Raw genomic sequence first — 21,716 nt, 5'->3', positions numbered from 1 at the left:
CTTTGAATATAGTTAAGATGGTAAGATAAAGAATCTGTGGTCAATATTTCTCCTACACACACACACACACACACACACACACACACACACACACACACACATTATGACTGTTAATTTTGAAGGCTGTGTCTTCTGGTTCCTAATGCACCCTCTCTTCACAGGAGAATGTTGAAGGAGAAGATTGCAGTCATTGCAAATCTGGCTTCTTCAATTTGCAACAGGATAATCAGAAAGGCTGTGATGAATGCTACTGCTCAGGAGTTTCAAACAGATGTCAGAGCTCCTACTGGACCTATGACAACGTAAGAACCACCTTTCAGGCTCCATGCTGTTCTTCTGTCTTGGTTTTGGTATCTGTTCTTTGAGAGGAAATGTTGAAACTTGATGATAGTTATGAAAAAAATGAACAGGGCTTCGGTGCTATTTTGTGTGTCTTTGTTCAAAGCCATTAGGATTTAATTTGTAATAAAGTGTAATCTAGAACTTCTTAGAATATGTACAGTATCCAAGATTTGTGAATGATAATGAAGTCTGTGCTTTTTTCAAATCCAAGTCAATAATACTGTAATACAGAAAACATGAGATAGAGTATTAAGAGTTACAGCTTCTGTCTAACAAGATGTTCTTTAAATTAAGAGAAAGTTGTTTTGTTTTGTTCTGTTTTGTTTTGTCAGTTGTGGTGCTTGAACCCTGGGTCCAGTCACTGTCCCTGGGCTATTTTACTACTGAGCTCTCTACTACTGTGAGACACATGGCCACTTCCAGTTTTCTGATGTTAACTGGAAATAAAAGTCTCATGGACTTTCCTGCCTGGGCTGGCATGGAACCAGGATTCTCATATCCAACCTCCTGCTTAGGGAGGATTACAGACATGAGTCATGGTGCCTGGCTAATAACTTTCTTTATACTTTACATGCATAATACCCATTACCCATTCATCTTCTGCTGTTATTTGATGCTTCCTGGGCCTTTTCAATATTGAAAAGGACACTAAATTTGTACAATGTCTTCATTATTAGTTGACCTGAAAATATCTGCATTATTACTTATTGAGTAGTAATATAGTAAAAATATTTCTTTCTAGACCCACTGGTCAACTGGTCTCTACCCCTCCGTGCAGAGAGTAGTTCTAGCTGCTATAAGAAAAGTAAAAGGAAATGGAGGCTGAGAGGAATTTCAGAGTTCCCATTTGGCTGAATTTCACAGCACAGAGTGCAGGCAACAAGCCTGAGGAAAAGAAGCCTTGAGGGTGTACCCAAGGCCAGAGTTTCTGAAGTTAAATATGCTGAGATGTGGAATACTGTATCTGGAGAATTGATAGATTAAGAGCAGCAGTACGACACGATCAGGGTTGTGTTTTACAAAACTACTATTTAAATAAAAACAATTGTCTCCCAAATACAAAACTTCTTTTTACCTTTGATCAGCTAATGAATCGAGAATATAAGTATCAGATTTTTTTCTGCCTCTGTTGCTTTTAAGTCAAGTTTGAAATATTAGGAGTCTTTGCTGAGAGTGCTCTCATGTCTCGATTTAAATAGATGCATACATTATCGAAAGCAGACGATGTAGAATTAACAATACAGGGGCAGGTAGACTAACTTCTTCATTTTGTTTATAGATGCTTACTTCACCACCCTGACAGCTCTACTGATATAGTCGAGTTTTATAGCTTATCTAGGGGCATAGGCTGTTGGTGTCCAAGCTTTGATTTCCAGTGTAGATCCAGTAAAACCCACTCAAATGTATTAGATGCCTCGTGGGTAATGTTGGAAAGGGAAAAGGAAGAAGAGTCACAGTACCTATAGCCTAGCTAGCCATTGAGGTTTGTCTTTTTATTTTAAAATCTGCTATTTTTCTGTCAAACAAAGCAGTCTTAACTATTCCTCCATTTGTTGATATACAGAATCAAATAATCTCTCCCTGAAGAAAAAAAATGATAGATATTTCAGACATGCACTGTTGCCATTACCGTTTTGCTCCTCTTCACAGAGCTTGGCACACCTGTCTAATACTGAAGTATCTGGCAGCCTCAGGAAAAAACATGTTGTCTTAATCAGCAGTTTCAGTTCAAAGTATAACAGTGTGCCTTGCCTTATTTGGAGTATGTGAAAGTGACTATTCTTTTAAGGCAACTTCCTTATGAGTATGGCTATTGGAAATGAACTTTACAGTTTGTGTAGGGAAAGGAGGAGCCAGGAGAGGAGGGAAAGCAGGAGAAAATAGTGGGGGAAAACCATGTTTGACAAGAATTGTACTCATTTCCTTACTTATATAACTGTAACCCTTCTGTATATCACATTTACAATAAAATAAAATACCAACTAATTAAAAGAAAATCAGAACTGGTAGGATAGACCAATATAAGTAAGAAAAGTAAATAAAAAATAGCTTTCTTTTCTGGTCCAGTGGTCTATGTTATATGTCTCTATAGCCCTGCTGGCCCTATGGGAAAGAATATATACAGTATTGTTGGTTTTTATTGAAACTGACTGGTAAGCACCAATGCTCTTATGCACAAAAGCAGAACTATTTTAGGATTAGGAGGAGAGGATATACTAAATGAAAAGCTACCTTTGAAGTAAATGAATATTTTTCCCCCCTCGGCTTTACAAATATATGTGCAATTCTTTGGGGATATTTTGTTCTCTTTAGCAATAAGAAATCGCTAATGAAGTAAAAAAATTCTAACTACATTTATTGGGTATATTCAACAATATTATAGTGCATGTATAACTTTGAATGAATTTCTGTGTTTTAAGTACTATTTAGCACCACTTTTAATGCTGAATCCATATATGCTGATTGTTATATAGCGTCATCAAAACCCTTAAAAAAACATTACGAAAATGTTAAGCGATTGCCTGCCTGTACATATGAGGAGCTTGAGGCTCAATCTCCACAATGCGCATATGATTTAAATGTTTATGCCATTTTTTCCATTTTTATTTTACAATTCTAGATATGCAGAGGCTATGAGGAAGAACGGAAACAGCTGTGTTTTTTGTTTTTTTGTAATTAATGACAATGTGTTTTCTCTCAGGTGCAAGACATGCGTGGTTGGTATCTGACTGATATCTCTGGCCACATGCAAGTGGCTCCCCAACTGGATGACCCAGAATTCCCCCACCAGATTAGCATAAGTAGCACAGAGGCCAGGCAGGCCCTGCCAGAGGACTACTATTGGAGTGCTCCTGCTGTGTATCTTGGAAACAAAGTAAGTCTTCATGGTGCTTGACTCCTTTTGCTCTGCTTTAACTGACCAATCACATGAGTGGGCTTTCTTTGGATTCTCTTTAAAGAGACAGGAAATCCTATACAAATCACATTGGATTGCCCAAACCAACTAAGTCTTGGGTACCAAGACATGTGAAAGGGTATCAATGTATGTGAATTAATGCACCTTCTATCTGGCAAATATCATGTAACCCTTTTACTAATTACAATAAAAAAAAAAAAACAAAAAAACACACCAAAAAAAAAGTTATTAATGGGACAATCCTTGATAGAGTTAGAGTTATAGGTAAGTTTTTTAAATGAATAGACTAATGAAACCTCTAGATTATTTGCTTGAAGCATCATATAGATATTGGGAAACAAAGTTGGGCTGTATTTATTTGAAAATCCCTGGTTTTTGAGTAGTTAATGATAGGATACTTAGTGAAATGCTCCTTGCCTTTTCTTATTCCATTTCAAAACTGACATCGAAGGCAGCTATTTATTGTTTCAACTGGTATGGATGGTAATTGGAAGAAAAATTTATTACATAACTAATTGAATACTTGCTAGGAAGCTTATATGAACAACATATTTCCTGGAGATCTGACAGAGAACTATCTCGAACATGCCGGATTGAAAGCAATGTTGTAAAAAGCTAACTCATGTGTCTATAAAAACATACACAGATAAACAAATGTAGTAGCCTCAGAAACCCAGGCTTTGCCATTTGTGGTTATTTTTCATTAAAAAATATTTTATTATTTAAATGGGCAAAGTATATGCAATATAACAGAGCAATCTATTAACGCAATGCATCTTGATCGTGTCACTCCTTCAACATTCTCACCCTTCTTTTACCCATTCCTTCTCTTCCTTTTCTTAACCTCGTAGTATATACCATGAATTCTGGACTGCATTCACCTCATCTTTTCCTACTCATTCATCTACTGAATCTTGGCCAAATACTTGGCCCCAACACCTTCTTAGATTCACCCATTTCCTGATGTGCATTTTGTTGATCTTTGATTTAGTCTTTCTAAAAGATTACCCTATTTGAATCCTATCATACTTCATTTAATTCATTTGTAACCACTTTCATATTACTCAAACTGTTTACCTGTGATTATTTGTTCCTTGATATCAATTAACTCTTTCTAGACAAGGACCTTGGTATTTAAATTTTTATTTTATTTTCCTAACTAATTGGTAGAAAAAATAAGTTTGGTGTCTTAATCTTGTGAACACTTGCATGTGCTATGAAAATTAGTACGTTGCCAAGTATTGAAATGTCTTATTTCTTTAATAATACATTTAATTTTATAATAATTACTATTTATACTAGGGTTTCAATACAAGGCTTCTGATTGTTCAGGTGAATGCTCAACTACTTGAATACTCCTTTAATTTGTTTTTGATGGTCTGATAACTTTTGCCTAATTGGCCTTGGACCTTAACCTCTCTACTTCTGCCTTAAGAGTAACACAGAGTAACACTTGACTTGTTTTAGATAGTGTATTGTGCTTTTGCCCAGCATGCCTTGAATCGCGATTCTCGTATTTCCACCACTTAATTAACTGGAATTACTGTCATGAGCCATCATCCCCATCCTCATGATTTTGCCCTCAAGATGGCCTCAAATTTTGATCCTCATCTCCACTTTCCTAAATTTCCTAGTTATATAAGAAACTGTGATTTAAAAAAAAAGTCACCTGTGAGTTTAAATCTAAGTGTAACCTGTAAGATGATAGTATTGCTTTTGATGAAATCTTCTTTTGTTGAACTAAGTATATTTATACTTATTATTTCTCTTGCATGTTATTTAAGTATTATAGAAAAATACCGTATCTCCTATGCTACTCTATAAATGGGAAGTGTTAATTTTAGCTGATTGAAAAGTTTTAAGTCATAGCTAGGTTCTCGTTTGTAACAGGTTTCTCAATGCTATTACAAAGAATGACTAAGTGAATAAAACAGGTTTTCAATGAACATGTATTTTAAAAGAGACAGCATATGTTGCATAAAATTCAATAGCTGTAATAAAAATCCAATTAAAATTTTATTTGCAAAGCCCTTTACAACAAGAAGTCATTTCATTCCATTCTATTTAAAAACCTCCTTTATCCTCAACAAGAATAAAAAAGCACATAAGTTTCAAATTTCTGCTGCCTAACATTGCCAAAAAATTAAAATAAACTCATTTTTTTTTTTGCTTTTTACTGTTCAACATTGCTTCAAGAAGATACTCGAGTCAAAAGTAAATGAGCTTTAGAGGTTGAACTTTTAAAAAGTAAGGTAAATTTTATTTAAAAGATAGCTGACAATGATAATAACAAAACTGCTGTATTGTCCTTCATTTCTTCTTTGATCATATGCTTTTTATTTCTGTTGGCTGCAAATCAATCCAACAGAAGGAAAGCAAGCAAATGTGGTATTAAATAGCACCAGAGCAAAGAGTTTGGACATCCTGATTGTCATAGTCACTGGCTTCCAAAGATAACTTCCCTTATCCTGGCTGAACTGTTTCTTACCTCCACTCACATAGAAGCACTCAAATTCCACTATGGATTATTTTCACAGGAAAAAGCTATGCTTCCCCATGCTCCAGTTCCCATGAACAAAATGGTGGTCACAGAGTGTGCAAATTATTTGTATATGGAAGACATTTTTTAGTGTAATGTGGAAGCACTCAGTGGTTTACTGTCAAACATTTCAGTATGAATGAAACAATTTGCCTTAATAACTGAACCATATAAATTTTTGATACTACAATAATACTTCAAGCTCTCAGAAATTACCACACTACATCTTAACTGTCATGTCACATCATGTAAATTATACCCATGATGACATGCTTAGCTTGCTTGATTTAACATCTTGCTAAGGAAATGGAAAAATTGTAGGGCCTTGTTTGCAAATTCAATAAAAAAAACCCTTTCTAAACAGTTGAGGCTCAATTCTTTACCAGCAATTGCTGTTTGACTCTGAGCCACTGCCAGAGCCCACCAGTAACAATATATCAAGATATTAATCAACATCTGCTTAAATATCAAATTTCATTGGCATCTATGAGCAGTAAGGCTATGGGTACACAATGACTCCTCCACTTCTTTTTGGTGTTAATTTCTAAGTTGAAATCAATATATTTATAGCAGGCTATTAGCAGTTCCTAAATGTTTGGGGAACTAATTTTCAAACATTGTCAAAGTCACTTGGTTGTTTCAAAGGCTACATGTATCAGAAAGGAGATCAGCCATGTGTACTCCTTCTAATCAGGAAGCCACCTCTCCTTCTTCCATTCTCACAAATCTGACCCGATATTATAAAATTATTCCCACATGGAGTGCACTTTGCTAATATGCAAGTCTGTCGGGGTATAAATATATATCATGACTGCAAGCCAAGTTAGTAAAGCATATTTTTTATCCTGTGGAATATTTTTTCACTTTTGCTCTATGGAATAAGGAAATATATGTAAATGATTGTAAGAGTATGTGTGGCTAGCAGATGAGACCCAGAAAATCTTAACATATTTTTGTACTGCCTATAAAAATACCTCATGATCTCAACTATGAATTAATGCTTCCATAGTAATCATGAATTTTAAAAAAATCTCCTATGTCAGTAAATATTTGGTGCAATTAACTATTTATTTGTATGTAAATTTTTCACCTCATTCTTGACAATCAAAGTGAATTAGCCACCCACAGGTCTGAAGAGAGGCAACATTTTATTTTAACATCATTTGATCATGATAATATTTGGTTTTAAGGCATTTGTGTAAGCAGGCAACCAGGCAGGGGAAGAAAGAGCTAGAGAACAAAGAACTCTGCCAGTTATTCAAGAAACACTTTGGGATTTCAGAGTTGTGGTAATTTACTGCATTGGTGAGCTAAATACTTTGGGAACACTGAAAGACATTTACTTAAGGTTAGTCTAGTGGTTCCAAATAGTATAGCTTCCAAAAGCAATTCTGCTGTTCTAAAATTTTCCAGAAATCTAAGTTGGCCTGTTTGCTTCTGTTTGATATTGTGCTGTGAAGGATTGAAATTCTGTCTCAAAAACATTATTAAATTAATCATAAGTGATCTGTTCGTTACAAGATAATTCTTATTTCACACAATGTTATATTTTCTCTCTTTTGTTAGCATAGAGAAAACGTTTTAAACTGTTTCCTGTAGCTGCCAATAATACCTATAAAGCCTGGCTTAAGATGGGCATTCTAAGAGCTTGCTATCCTAATAGTGCTGGCTTCTGAAAGCAATCTCCAGTACACTCCTTTGTTGTACTTGCTTGACTTTCAGTTCTACTTCGAGGAGCACAAATTACACCTGAAGATTTGAAAGAGACTGAGGCCTGAGATTTATAGAAGATAGCTCTTATCACGAGAAGGGAGTTCACCAAATATGTTGAGGTGGTTGCTATATGATTACCACAAAGAAATTTTTCTTTAATTTTTGATTGTTTCTCAGCCTGTGAGTTGAGATATGTTTGTGTGTGTGGTATGTATGTGTGTGTTTGAAGATAATTTCACCTTGAATTTTTTTAAATTTGAAATCCCCAAAAGTGTGATCTACCCTCTTCTCAGTGACATCATTTGTACTCATGAAATACTTTTTGGCCCTACATCCACCAAATTATGCAGAAATAGACCTTAAACCCTCCCCACCAACCCACACCTCAATGTCATTTAAGTCTTGTACTACCTAAGTTCATTATGTGTACAGAGACAGGCATGTTCACAAAAGTTAAAAAGTTAAAAATCAACTGGGGTTGATTTTTTTATTTCATAAATCAAATCTTATCAAGAATTACTTTGAAATGCAGGAAAACTGATAAAAAAAAAATATACCTAAAATAAACCAAATGAGTTACTAGGGGTAAATGAGAAAGTAAATATTAAAATGCACTCCCAGAAAAGCCAAGTTATTAGGATTCTCCATGTTAAATTAACTGACAAAGGAAGATTCAAGGTCACATACAAAAATTTCTCTTATTTGGCTTTATTTCCCTCAAATTTATCAAGCATTACTTCTCAAATAACAAATTATCTCATGAAAGTATATTTTAATATTCTTGTGCCATCCACTAGTTCTGCTGTATGTAATGAGAGATAATAGACACAAATGCCAGCTTTTACAACTGAAGAAATACTAGGTATGGGAATATTTAGGTTAATAACTTGGTGGTGAAAAATGAAGACATTTACTTAGCAGGAATTTCAGTATGGTTTGTTTGTGATATGGTTTGAAGCAAAGTAGTTTATAGCTATATTGGTACGAACTTATTGTTCAGAACAAATAAGACCGTGGTTATCCTAATTCTGTACAGAGCGTGTTATACACAGTAATCAGCTTATATGCGGATTTCTTTCTTCATCTCTGTCAAGATACACATTCAAAGTCATCACCTACTAAACAGAGAAATAGGGTCCTGGTTAGAATCCAGATTTGTTAACCCTTTCCTAGTAAATGTTTTTTAAACAATTATGCATATTGGGATTTTTGAGGAGGGTGAATTAATTAGCATTCAAGCTACTTACTCAAAAGAAAGTAGAGAAGAAGCAATAAAACAGGAGTTTATTTAAATCTAAATAGAAGAGTAAAAAGGAAACATCCACAGAGGGATTATAAACCACAAGATTTTTACAAAGCTCTGGAAGGATTAATCAAGTAAAAATGGGGTAAAGGCACATAAAAAAAACTTTGTTAAGTCATAAAATAAAGGAGTGACATGAAAACCTACATATCATAATTTAATTTGAAAAGGTTAGAAAAAAATCCTGAAATTGCAGCCTAACTGATTCAGCAGAGGAAAAATCTGTACTTTTTTCAAACCTATATGAGTTTTACAAATTATACAAAAAAAGAAAAAGAAAATCCTCATGCAAAGTAACTCATGAAAATAAATGCAAATACCTTAAACAGATATAAACAGGTATTATTGTTATGAAATTAAACTAACATTACTCAAATAATGCCCCATGAATATATGCCAATGTCTCAGTTTTAGGCTTCCATAATCTAGGAGTATTAAGTGATATATTTTTGATGGTTAAACTTCTCAGCCTTTGATATTTTGAACGGCAGTCTAAGAAAACCAATATATATCACAATAGAGTAATTCTTTTAAAATTCCATAGTTTTCCTTTTTGGTGCAAAACATAGCAAGCAAATGTCAAACTTAATTCTGTAGAAAGTCAGAGAAGTGGATATGAACAAGTCTAACAACAGTCAAACAGAAAAATGAGCAACAAATATGAATTTGTAGTTTATCTAAAAAGAAAGCAAAATGTCTATAGGAAACAGTGTCCAAACTGTTTCATAAAATGCTATCATGAGAAATCATTTGCTATCTATCATGCAGGAAAGGCCAATCAATCAATCAATCAATAAGGCAGTGTGTTCTGGTACTAAAGGTTTAAAGTGGAAAACAACCTCCCTCAGAAACTGATTGTTGAATATATATCAATTTATAAAAACAAATTAAAAGTCTCCAGCAAAGTACAAAAGAAAATATTGAAAAAAAGAAAACATTGTTACATATTATTTTCTTGGAATTTAGCCTATAAATATATATATATATATTTGTGTAAAATTATGCATATGTGAAGTTATTCCAGAAATGTGACAGTGATGACAATGTCCACTGGTGACAACGTGATTAAATAAATTTTGATGTATCCATGTAATCAAACACTGAAAGAAAAATAATTAGAAAAGAAGTTGTTTATATGTATATATATAATTCTTATAACCATAATTCTCATTATTCATATAAATATAATTATATATAATTATAGTGACTTGGATAACATTTGAATATAAGTTGAGATTAAGTTGCCAAGACTATTCTACTGTATCCACTCCAAAATATATTTTCCAGTTTGCCACCTAGAATATTTTAATTAAAAATACTTTATGTATATTTGTAAATTTAGTTAATTATGAATTTCAACTTCTCTCTTCTGTAGTTGGTTATTAAAATTGTTGTTTCAATGCGATCCCCAAAGCATCAAGTGCTGAGTTCTAGCTGCAACAAGTGGTTGTCATGCTTAATTAACCACAAGGATCAAACAGCAGTCTTATCTTTCCATATTTCTTCAGGAAGTTTAGTTATTTTCAGAGAGGTCTCTTAGGAAAGACATCTGTATTCTCAAAGTGTCTTATCACTTCCAGTAGTAACACTTAACTCTTACTTTGTTTTGCTAAGACTCTTCTATTTGCCTGGGATATTTGTCTGAGATTCCAAGGAGCTAATAGCTAACAGTTGCCACACTAAAAATGGAGCTACCTGATAGGACCCCAATCTGAACTGTGATGAATTATTAAACAGGTAGTTTGTGGGTGATTGAAAATTACCTGCAAAAGACTGCTTATCTCCTCGAGGCACATCGAAAGCTAACAGAATTGAGCCAATTAGACTGACTGTCTATTCAATGAGTTGTGACCTATCAATGGTAATAGCTTATTATGATGATAAATGAACCCATCTCTCAAACTGAAGCCTGAGTACACACTTCAGCAGTTTTCTTGAATCATGAGGCCATTACCTCTCAGCTTCAGATCGACAGCAGTGACAGCACGGAGTGCACTGCACGCATGACTACACTCAGATGATTGTTTTACTCAGATGAATATATTTACAGTGATTTAAAAAAAAAACCTGGGCCCTTCTTGTGCTTTCTGTGTGATACCTGGAATATTTGTGCTGTGCTGCTTCACTTCCTTCATTAGAAAGAAACCCCTTCCTGCCTGTAACATTCAGAGATAACTGGCTTTGGGTATTTTTTGCTTTTCAGTTTTGGTTTGTTTGTTGCTTGAATATCCTTGTGGCTCTCCTAGTTGAATAAAATTTCAGAATAAAATATTTTCTGAAATGAATATCCATTGAGTATATGAATAAGTCTATTTTGGAAAAAAAATAGGACTTCATCCATTAAATTTAGTTTAGTTTTAGTTTTCATGTCTATTAGAGCAACTACTCCGAGACTCCATTTTATTCATAGAGAGGGTTTATAATGATCAATGGTTTCCAAATTATTCATTTTTAAGTACTTCATCTTAAGGACATGTCAAAAATTCTTTAAGAATTACTGTTTTGCTCATTTCCAAAGGCTACTATAGCTGTCTGATATAAAAGAAAAGAGAGTGAGAAAAATGTCTATTTTAATACCTAAACACAATCTTTTGATTCTTGGTAAGTCTGTGGGAGATTTAGCTGCCAACTTCCCAAAATATATTCCTGAATGCACCTATTGGTCAAGCAAGACTAAGTTTATGATATTGACATGAGGAGGAATAGCACTTTCACAGAGCTATGGTAGCAACTTGGAGATGAAGTAGGGTCAGCGGATAAAGTTTGGGAGTTGAGAGAGAACTAAGTGTTTTCAAGATTGATCTTACATGGCTGGAAAATGTGATTGGGCAGAATTTGTGATACAACAACTTGGCATTTGTCAGCAGAGTGAGGCTCAGGTCTTGAATCACATTGTGAGGAGCCTGCTTTCTATTAGTCTTTAAATAAACTGTCCAGGAACAAAACTGTCTTGGATGGTACTCATAGAATTATTTTTAACAATGTGGATTGCAAAGTATGCTTACTTTAAGATTGGCAAAGCATAGGTAAAGAACTTTATTGGCACTAATAGCTGCAGACAGTAGTGGTACTTAATTGGACTTCTTGAGTATGGTTGCATTGTTTGTACAATGCAAATAATATTAAAACTCACTTCATAGAGTTGCTGTGAGTATTAACTGAATTAACAAATATCCAGAACTCAAGATGCTGCAAAAATAACAAATACATGGTATTCACTGCCTAGTTGCTCAGATAAGACTTCTGTCTGGCCACTGATAATGTGAGATGTGTCCAGCAAGACAAATGAAATTATTCAAGACTTGGAATTGTAAGTGTCCATGCCATATCTTCTTACCTAGATTACAGATAAAACCATTAAACCTTCATCCTACCCACTCTCCCAACTCTCAACTATTATTCACATATCTGATGGAAAGGATCTTCACTAAACCAAAGTTTCCTTATCCCTGGCCTTCTTTGAAAAATTGCACTGTTGTAGAAATTCAATGAAATATATTCCAGTGTTGAATTTCCCTGGTCTTCAGAAGAAAGCTTGTGGGCTAGATTTAAAAAGCCCACAGATATTCAGTGCTCTCTGGGGCTTTTCTATGTCAGCATTCTCTTGTCTGGAATTCCCATGTAGCACTTTCTTGATTGATTGGTTTCTACTTACTCAGCTTATCACATGCTGTTAAGTGTAGACTTAAAGAAGAAAGTCTTCTGATCTCATCACCTAGCTCCAGCTGAGTTAGGCCTGGCCCTGAGATCTACACATGGAGTTAGCCTTTTAAAAATCTTTCCCTGAATGTAAGTGCTTAAAACTGTTCCATTCACATCTGTACTTTAGAAGCCAGGAGATTGCTTCAGAAAGCCTAAGAACTCAATAATACCTATTGAGTAAATATAAAGATACTGTGTGAGCAATCTTGATTTATGTTTCTAAAGAAGAAAAAGAAAAAAATACAATAGAATTTTCTTTGGCTAAAACAAATGTGTTTGTTTGTTTCAAAAAATGCCACACTAGATTTTCTAAATATGTAAAACTATTAATTCTGGGATCATTTAAGGCCACATCTGTTTAGAACCGGTAGGAAGACCTATGTAGCCTGCCAAGTTCTTTTCCAGTCCTCAAATTTTATAAGCCTGCATAACATTGTGTGGATAAAAGTTTTATTTGGGGTGTATCAGGAAGAAGTTAAAAGATACTTTGTATATTTACACAGGGATAAAGAATTCCAAGACTAAGAAGAACTTGAGCAGTACTGGTTTAAAAAAAAAAAGCTGGTTTCTATGCTGTGGTTTTCTCAGTTTTCTGGGTGGTTCTTTCATTGGAGGGCAAGATAGAAGATGGAACAGATAGGGATGTCCTTTCCTTTTTAAACCAGGGTTTTTATCTCTTTCACAAGTTGACTGAAATAGAGGAAATGACAGCCTGAGAGATTACCTCACTTTGACAAAGATATACAGAGCTGCTAGAGGTCCCACAGACATTAGATATATGATTTTCTGGGTGTCCACTCATGTTTATTTTCATTTTTCTATGCGAGACATTTAACCAATCATAGGCTATTTACTTTATTTTTTAATATTTTTATTGTAATTAATAAAAGGGTTACATGATATTTGCCAGATAGAAGGTGCATTAATTCACATATATTGATACCCTTTCACATGTCTTGGTCCCCATTACCCCCCCTCCACCCTCCCCCTGTCTTGGTTTTCCACCTTTCCCTATCCAATTTCAAATAACCAAATACAAATAAATCCAATTATGATCAAGGTAGGTTGCATTCAAGCCACTTATTTTCAAACATTAACTCAGAGTGTGTATTGACAAATTTTAGAATTTGGCTAACAGGTTGATTTCGTTTTCAGCTAAGAAGCAGCTGCCTTTTAAGATAATAACACAAACAGATACAATAATGTTTGGTCAGCTGTGGCTTTTAATTTAGATGTTTGATTTGGTGCTGTTTATTATGCAGGATTTCAAAACATTCTTTGCGAAAGAAGTACATGCATTTTAAAACATTTCAGATACTTATCATGATATCTTAGATCTAGCTATGTTTCTATTTCTTTGTATCCCTTGAGTGGACACAGAATTTTGACAGCCTTAATTTTCATACATATGTATATATAGCTTTCATAATCAAAATACTTTAGAAATGACAAATTTTGATACACCATTTTCCTCTTTACCTCATAAGAAAATTTTGGTTTTGTCAAGATCCTTTCCATCAGGTATGTGACTATAGTTGAGAGTTGGGAGGCTGGAGGTAGGTAGGATGAAGGTTCAATGGCTTTATCTGTAACCTAAGTAAGAAGATATGGCATGAACACTTACAATTCCATGTCTTGAATAATTTCATTTGCCTTGCTTGACACATCTCATATTATCAGTGGTGAGGTAGAAGGCTTATCTGAGCATTTAGACTGGGACAAAAGCCTAACTGAGTGCATTTTTAAAAAAAATTTAAAAGCATTGTTATGTATTCCCTGTACCATACTTTGTGAGGTTTATTATTTTCTAGGTAGTAGTTAACTGCGTGTATTTATTTGCTGTTTAAATCACAAACTTTTAAATCTGTGTAAGTCCTTTCTAATTCGATTATTTCTGTTTTATATCAGGTTGCTTCTTTCTAGGCTGTCATACACATAGAATCAGTATATATCCTTTTCAGATTGACATCTCCCACTTAGTGGGATATGTTTTCTTCACATTTGTTCATATGTTCATGGTTCTGAATAATATTTACTTCTACCTATAAACTGTGAATCAGTGTTTTGTTATCCTCAAAATAATGTGCTTACATTTTGATTGGGTTTATATTGAATTGATGCTTTAATTCAGAGAAAAGGACAATCTCACAACATTTTGTGTTCCTATCTGAAAGGAATAAGATGGCATCAGGGCAAGGGGTGTAGATGAATGAAGCGGAGAAGTAGGAAACAATGAAGTCAAGAATACATACTATAAAAAGTAAGGGAAAGTGTGGATGAGAATGTGGAAAGGGGTGCTCTGTATTCATAAAGTGCTTTTTGAAATGGAAACTCCTTACTACAACCACATAAATGTAATTTTTTAAAAAAGAAAAGAACTTTAAAAATGGAATCTTGGCTCGATCGATGGCTCATGCCTATAATCCTAACTACTCAAGAGGCTGAGATATGAGGATGGAGGTTCAAAGCCAGGCCAGGCAATAAAGTCCATGAGATTCTTATCTCCAGTTAACCACCAGAAAACAGGAAGTGGTGCTGTGGCTCAAGGGGAAGGGCTGTAGCCTTGAGCTGAAGAGTTCAGGGACAATGCCCAGGTCCAGAGTTCATGCAAATAAAAGAAACCTTGAATCAACATTCAGAACTGTATATCCCAATAAGCAAAATGAATCTGAAGGAAGAGCTATGTTATCACTTTCTTTTCCACTTTGGTTTCTGTGAGTGTAGTTTAATGTGTGAATAACATCTCAGCTTGGAATGGCAAAGGCAAATGTTAACTGGGGGATATCAACTCCCATGTTGTTCTGCCTCCTCCTCCTCTTCTCTGGCTTTTCAAAAATACAGAACAGAGTCAGTGACTCTAACCAAATTTCGGCCCACAGATGCCATGAGAGTAAGAGGTAAGAGTGGCTGAACACACCTCACTCTGTGAGATCAAACTTAACCCAGTATATAACAGAAATCATGAATCAGAAAAGCAATGTTTGCTGTCAACTCTGGGTATAACAGTAACAGTAACAGTCAGCTACATGCTACACACCACTGCAGAGACAGAAACTTCATTTCTAACTTCTTAAGATGATTTTCCTTTGTTTTCATGTCAGGCTGAGAGTAGAAGAAAACTCTTGAGGGCAAAACATGCCTTTCATGCATTAAGCCTGCTTGCAGCATATCATAGCACATTATGTAAAGATTAAATAATCTCTGTAATTAAAATGATGTTCTCTGGAACGAAGATGGAAACACATGGTTATCTGATATAATAGCCTGGAGCTACTTTTACAATAAGTGGATTTTTACTTTACTAGTGTGTGTAATGATTCATGCTATGTTACACATATTAATTAATGGCTAAAATGCAAAGGACATTTTCTTGGTGATATGTGATGATTTATTTTACAACTAAAAGTATTTATCATTATAAAACTGAGCCAATGCTGACTTGTGAGTTTATGTAAGTTCCATTTTCATTCTTTTTGGTTTTTTTTTTATTTTTTGGTGGGTCATGGGGCTTGAACTTGGCCTGGGCACTGTTCCTGAGCTCTTCAGCTCCTTGAGTCAAGCTCCACTTCCCATTTTGTAGAGGTTAATTGGAGATAAGAGTCTCAGGTCCTTTTATGCCCAGGCTGGCTTTGAACCTTGATCCTCAGATCTCAGCCTCCTGAGTAACTAGGATTATACGCATGAGCCACTGTGCCCAGCCCATTTTCATTGTTTTAGGACAGTGATCACATATTTTGAGATGTAGAATTAAAAAGTTAATAGTTAAAAAGTTAAATAAAAAAACTAGTAGATGTTACCAAGTTGTAACAAAAGCAGACTTCCACCTTTGAAATATAGATATACTAATAAAACAAGCAATGCTTTTTCCTTTGAAGCAATTGTTAGGTGATCTGGTCGAGGCCCTTTGAAACATTTCTTTTCATAGAAAAAAAATATTTAAAAAATTTAAAGCCAGAGTTTCTGGGATGCCCCAGTAACTATCCCAAACTGTCTTTCAAGGCAAAGTAACTTCACAGGCTCAGAGAAGGCTGCTCCAAGGCTTAAGGGGATAAAAACTGAAGCACAGATAAATATAGACCTTGTCAAAATGTCTCTCTCCATCTCCTGAGAAAAGCAAGGTTAGACTAGTAGCTAATCACTTGCATGCCAGTAAATTCCTAAGAACCTAGCAGAGTCCTGGGATCAAGAGTGTCTTGTGTCAGGCACTGGTGTCAGGCTCACACCTCTAATTCTAGCTACTCAGGAAGCTGAGATCTGAGGATTGCGATTCAAGTCCTGGAGACTTTTAACTCCAATTAACCACCAGAAAACAAGACATGGCTCAAAGTTGGTAGAGCCTCAGCCTTGAACTCAGGGACAACAGACTGGCCCAGAGTTCAATCCCACTTCTGACAGAAAAAAAGAAAGTTCTTTTGCTCCCACTTTGCCTTGCACACCTATAAAGTGGATCATACTTCTACATCAACCTGCACTGACTTCTGGTTTCTGTAAGCACAGAAACCTTGAGTAGTGAATCAAAACTTAAAGAACAGAAATAAAAGTTTAAGCTAGATTGAGTCAGATAACACTTGAAAATTTATTATTTCAAATAACAGGAAAACTAGCTTTTTTTTACCACAGGAAACACCTCAGCTAATGCTAAATATGTGAATAATAAAACCATACTCCATTTTTAGAACTATAACAATGATATTCTTTTTTCATATATTTTTATTGTAATTAATAGAAGGGTTACATGATATTTGCCAGATAGATGATGCATTAATTCCCATATGTTGATACCCTTTCACATGTCTTGGTCCCCATTTCCTCCCCACATCCCTCATCTTGTTTTCCCCTGTTCCCTATTCAATTTCAAATAACCAAATACAAATATATCCGATATATCAGGTAAGAAAGTGAGATACTGTAACAATATGAGATAATCAAGGGATAGAAAAAGAGATGAGAGATAACATAGTACCTTAAGAACAACAATCATTCATTATATGGCTTATGTTTCTATATCCTAGAGATCCTTTCATTCAGCGTCCTACTATATGGCCTTTTGTATCAAGGTTTTGCTCTATTGCAAATCTCTACTAGGAGAGCCCAAGGTTTCTACTGATTATGACAAATGAGGGAAACCATTGAGCCTATCTTCCTTTGAGTATGGCTTACTTCACTTAATATGATCTTTTCTAAGTCTTTCCATTTCCTAACAAATGGGGAGATGTCATTCTTTCTGACAGCAACATAGAATTCCATTGTGTACAAATGCCATATCTTGTTGATCCACTCATCAACTGAGGGTCATCTAGGTTGGTTCCATATCTTTGCTATGGTAAATAGTGCTGCAATGAACATTGTTGTGCTGGTGGATTTAGTATGTCCTTGTTTCTGCATGATTGGGTAAATGCCAAGTAGTGGAATTGCTGGGTCATAGGGGAGCTCTATGTTTAGTTTTTTGAGGAACTACCATACTGCTTTCCATAGTGGTTGAATGAGTTTGCACTCCCACCAACAGTGTAGTAATGATCCCTCCTGGCCACATCCCCTCCAGCATCTGTTGTTATTAGTTTTCTTGATCCTGGCCCTTCTGACTGGAGTGAGGTGGAATCTTAGAGTTGTTTTGATTATAACAATGATATTCTAATTAAACTTCCTTGTTTTATTGTGGAAAAAACATTCATTCAGTGTTCCTATTCCTTTACATTTTAAACCGTTTGATGTAAGAAATGAGATTTTACTCATCTTTTTGGTAAGTGAGCTCCCCCTTACGTGCTACCTTACATACAAAAGCTATTCAGTGCTATTTACTACATTTAATAGCATTTCAGAAGTTTGTCTTTTAAAAGTTCAGTGTGCATTCATTAATCTCATGCAAATTGTAAAACATTTCCTGAAACAAAATAAAGTAAATTAAGTTTTTAAAAAATCCTGAGGAAGGGCAGTAGCATGGCCTAGTGGTAGACTTCTTACTCAGTACTACATACACAGAAAAAGTCACATGTGGTTCAGTGGCATACGTGGCAGAGCACTAGACTTCAGAAAACCCAAGGGCAGTGCTCAGGCCCTGAGTACAAGGACCAGGACATGCAAAAAAACAAAAATAAATAAGTATAAAAATCCTGGGGGAAATTTGTAAATTATTTGTGAACCACTTCTGTAACATGACAAAGCAAAAGGCTTTAAGCTAAAGTAATAATGTGTTTTTTATTCTTCACTAACTTCTATTAAATGGTAGTACAGTTCTGTACTTACTGAAAACTGATTACAATGAAGCCATTGTAAAATTTTCATCTAGTCATAGGTAAAATAAATGAATTAGTGACCCAACACAGAAAGCATTTGAATTGGGAAAATAATTAAATTGTCTCAAAAACCTTTCAATGTGATTTTCTGTATATCATCCTGATTGAAGTAATAAGAATAAAATGATATTTTCATCAATAGGTGTTTACATTTATATATATGTCTAAAACTAAGGTGACTTTAAATCAAATATCAGCTTGAAATTATTAGATTTAATTTGAAATGATAAATTGGTAATATTTTTTTCATTTTATTTTTTATTATTGAGGTAATGTATAGAGGGGTTACAGTTACATTCGCCAGATAGTAGGTACATTACTTCACAGACATTGATATCCCTTCTTATGTTTTTGTCTCTATTTTCCTCCCCCCACCCCCTCCCAATAATTTTTTCTTTTTTTCATATATTTTTATTGTAATTAATAGAAGGGTTACATTATATTTACCAGATAGAAGGTGCATTAATTCACATACGTTGATAACCTTTCTCATGTCTTGGTCCTCATTTCCCTCCCCCCCACCCTATCCCTCATCTTGTTTGCCCCCTTCCCTATCAAATTTCAAATAACCAAATACAAATATATCCAATATATCAGATAACAAAGTAAGATACTGTAACAATATGAGATAATCAAGGGATAGAAAAAGAGATGAGAGATAACATAGTACGTTAAGGACAGCAATCACTCATTATATGGCTTTTGTTTCTATATCCTAGAGTTCCTTTCATTTAGCATCATACTATATGGCCTTATGTATCTAGGTTTTGCTCTATTGCAAATCTCTGCTAGGAGAGACCAAGGTTTCTACTGATTGTGACAAATGAGGGAAACCATTGAGCCTATCTTCCTTTGAGTATGGCTTACTTCACTTAATATGATTTTTTTCTAAGTCTTTCCATTTCCTAACAAATGGGGTGACGTCATTCTTGCTGACAGCAGCATAGAATTCCATTGTGTACAAATACCACAACTTGTTGATCCACTCATCAACTGAGGGACATCTCGGTTGGTTCCATATCTTTGCTATGGTGAATAATGCTGCAATGAACATCGTTGTGGTAGTGTATTTATTGTGACCTTGTTTCTGCATGATTGGGTAAATGCCTAGTAGTGGAATTGCTGGGTCATAGGGGAGCTCTATGTTTAGTCGTTTGAGGAACTGCCATACTGCTTTCCATAGTGGTTGAATGAGTTTGCACTCCCACCAGCAGTGTAGTAGTGATCCCTCCTGGCCACATCCCCTCCAGCATCTGTTGTTATTAGTTTTCCTGATCCTGGCCATTCTAACTGGAGTCAGGTGGAATCTTAGAGTTGTTTTGATTTGCATTTCTCTTATGACCAGAGATGTCAAGCATTTCTTCATGTGTCTATAGGCCATTTTTGATTCTTCTTCAGAGAAGACTCTCTTTAAGTCTTTGGCTCATCTTTTAATGGGATGGTTGTTACTTTGGAGATTAGTTTGGAGTGATTTAATTTTTTGAGCTGTTGATATATTTTAGATGTGAGGTCTTTGTCCATTGTATGGTTGGTGAAGATTTTCTCCCATTCTGTAGGCTTTCTAATTAATTTACTAGCTATGTCCTTTGCCATACAAAAGCTCTGCAGTTTAATGCAGTCCCACTTATCCAGCCTTTCTCTGATTTGTTGTGATTCTTGGTCCTTATTAAGAAAGTTTTGACCTCTGGCAAGGAGGCCTAGTGTATCTCCTATTCCTTCTTGTAAAGTTTTCAGTGTGTCGGCTTTTACCTCCAGGTCTTTGATCCATTTGGAGTTAATTCTAGTGCAGGGTGACAAAGAAGGATCCAACTTTAGTTTTCTGCAGGTGCTTAACCAGTTCTGCCAGCACCACTTGTTGAAGAGGCTATCTTTCTTCCATTCTATTTTTTTGGCTCCCTTGTCAAAGATTAGGTGGCCAGAGGTCTGTGGTTTAATATCTGGGTCCTCAGTTTTATTCCCTGGTCTTCAGGACTGTTCTTGTGCCAGTACCAAGCTGTTTTGATAATTATAGCTCTGTAATAGAGTCTAAAGTTTGGTATTGAAATTCCTCCTGTACTGTTCTTTCTGCTAAGAAGTGTTTTTGCTACACGCAGTCTTTTATTATTCCATATGAAATTTTGGATTGCCTCTTCTATTTCTTTGAAGAATGACATTGGGAGATTGATGGGTTTTGCATTGAATTTGTAGATAGCCCTTGGCAAGATTTTCATTTTCACAATGTTGATTCTTCCAATCCAGGATCATGGAAGGTTTTTCCATTTTCTCAGTTCTGCTTTAATTTCCTTTTTCAGGGTTTTAAAGTTTTCATCAAAACCTCCCAATCATCTTGTTTTACCTCATTCCCTTTCCTATTTCAAATAAACAAATAAACATATATACAATATACCAGGTAACAAAGTTAGATACAGTAACAATATGAGATTAACCAAAGAACAACAAAGAAGAAAAGAAATAACATAGTACATTAAGAACAACAATCACTCCAAGCTCTTGTTTTCATATTCTAGAGATCCTTTCATTTAGTCCCATCCTATATGGCCTTATGTATGTAGGTTTTGTACTATTGTAATCGTCTGCTAGGAGAATCCTAGGTTTGTACTGATTATTACAAATGAGGATTGCCAGTGAGTCCTTTGGGTCTGGTTTACTTCACTTAATATGTTTTTTTTCCAACTCTTTCCATGGGGCAATGTCATTCTTTCTGATGTCAGCATAGAATTCCATTGTGTATAAGTACCACATCTTCTTGATCCAATCATCTACTGAGGGGCATCTGGGTTGGTTCCATATCTTAGCTATGGCAAATTGTGCTGCAGTGAACATTGTTGTGCTAGTAGCTTTAGTTTGTCCTTGTTTCTGAACTCTTGGGTAAATGCCAAGGAATGGGATTGCTGGGTCTTAGGGGAG

The 21,716-nt window shown here is 35.1% G+C and overlaps 1 protein-coding gene across 1 annotated transcript in view; it reads left to right on the top strand.

The window, feature by feature from the left end:
* Lama2 (laminin subunit alpha 2) overlaps nucleotides 1-21,716 on the top strand; it is a 392,099-nt gene that overhangs the window by 114,596 nt on the left and 255,787 nt on the right. The window contains exons 11-12 of the mRNA XM_090337749.1: nucleotides 162-302; nucleotides 3,044-3,217. Of these exons, the coding sequence (XP_090193875.1) occupies nucleotides 162-302; nucleotides 3,044-3,217 (315 nt within the window). The remainder of the gene's footprint in view (nucleotides 1-161; nucleotides 303-3,043; nucleotides 3,218-21,716) is intronic.

Source organism: Megascapheus bottae, chromosome 8, assembly GCF_031878675.1.
Source record: "Megascapheus bottae isolate mThoBot1 chromosome 8, mThoBot2.hap1, whole genome shotgun sequence".
Classification (NCBI taxonomy): Eukaryota; Metazoa; Chordata; class Mammalia; order Rodentia; family Geomyidae; genus Megascapheus; species Megascapheus bottae.
This window is presented reverse-complemented; position numbering and strand designations above follow the sequence as displayed.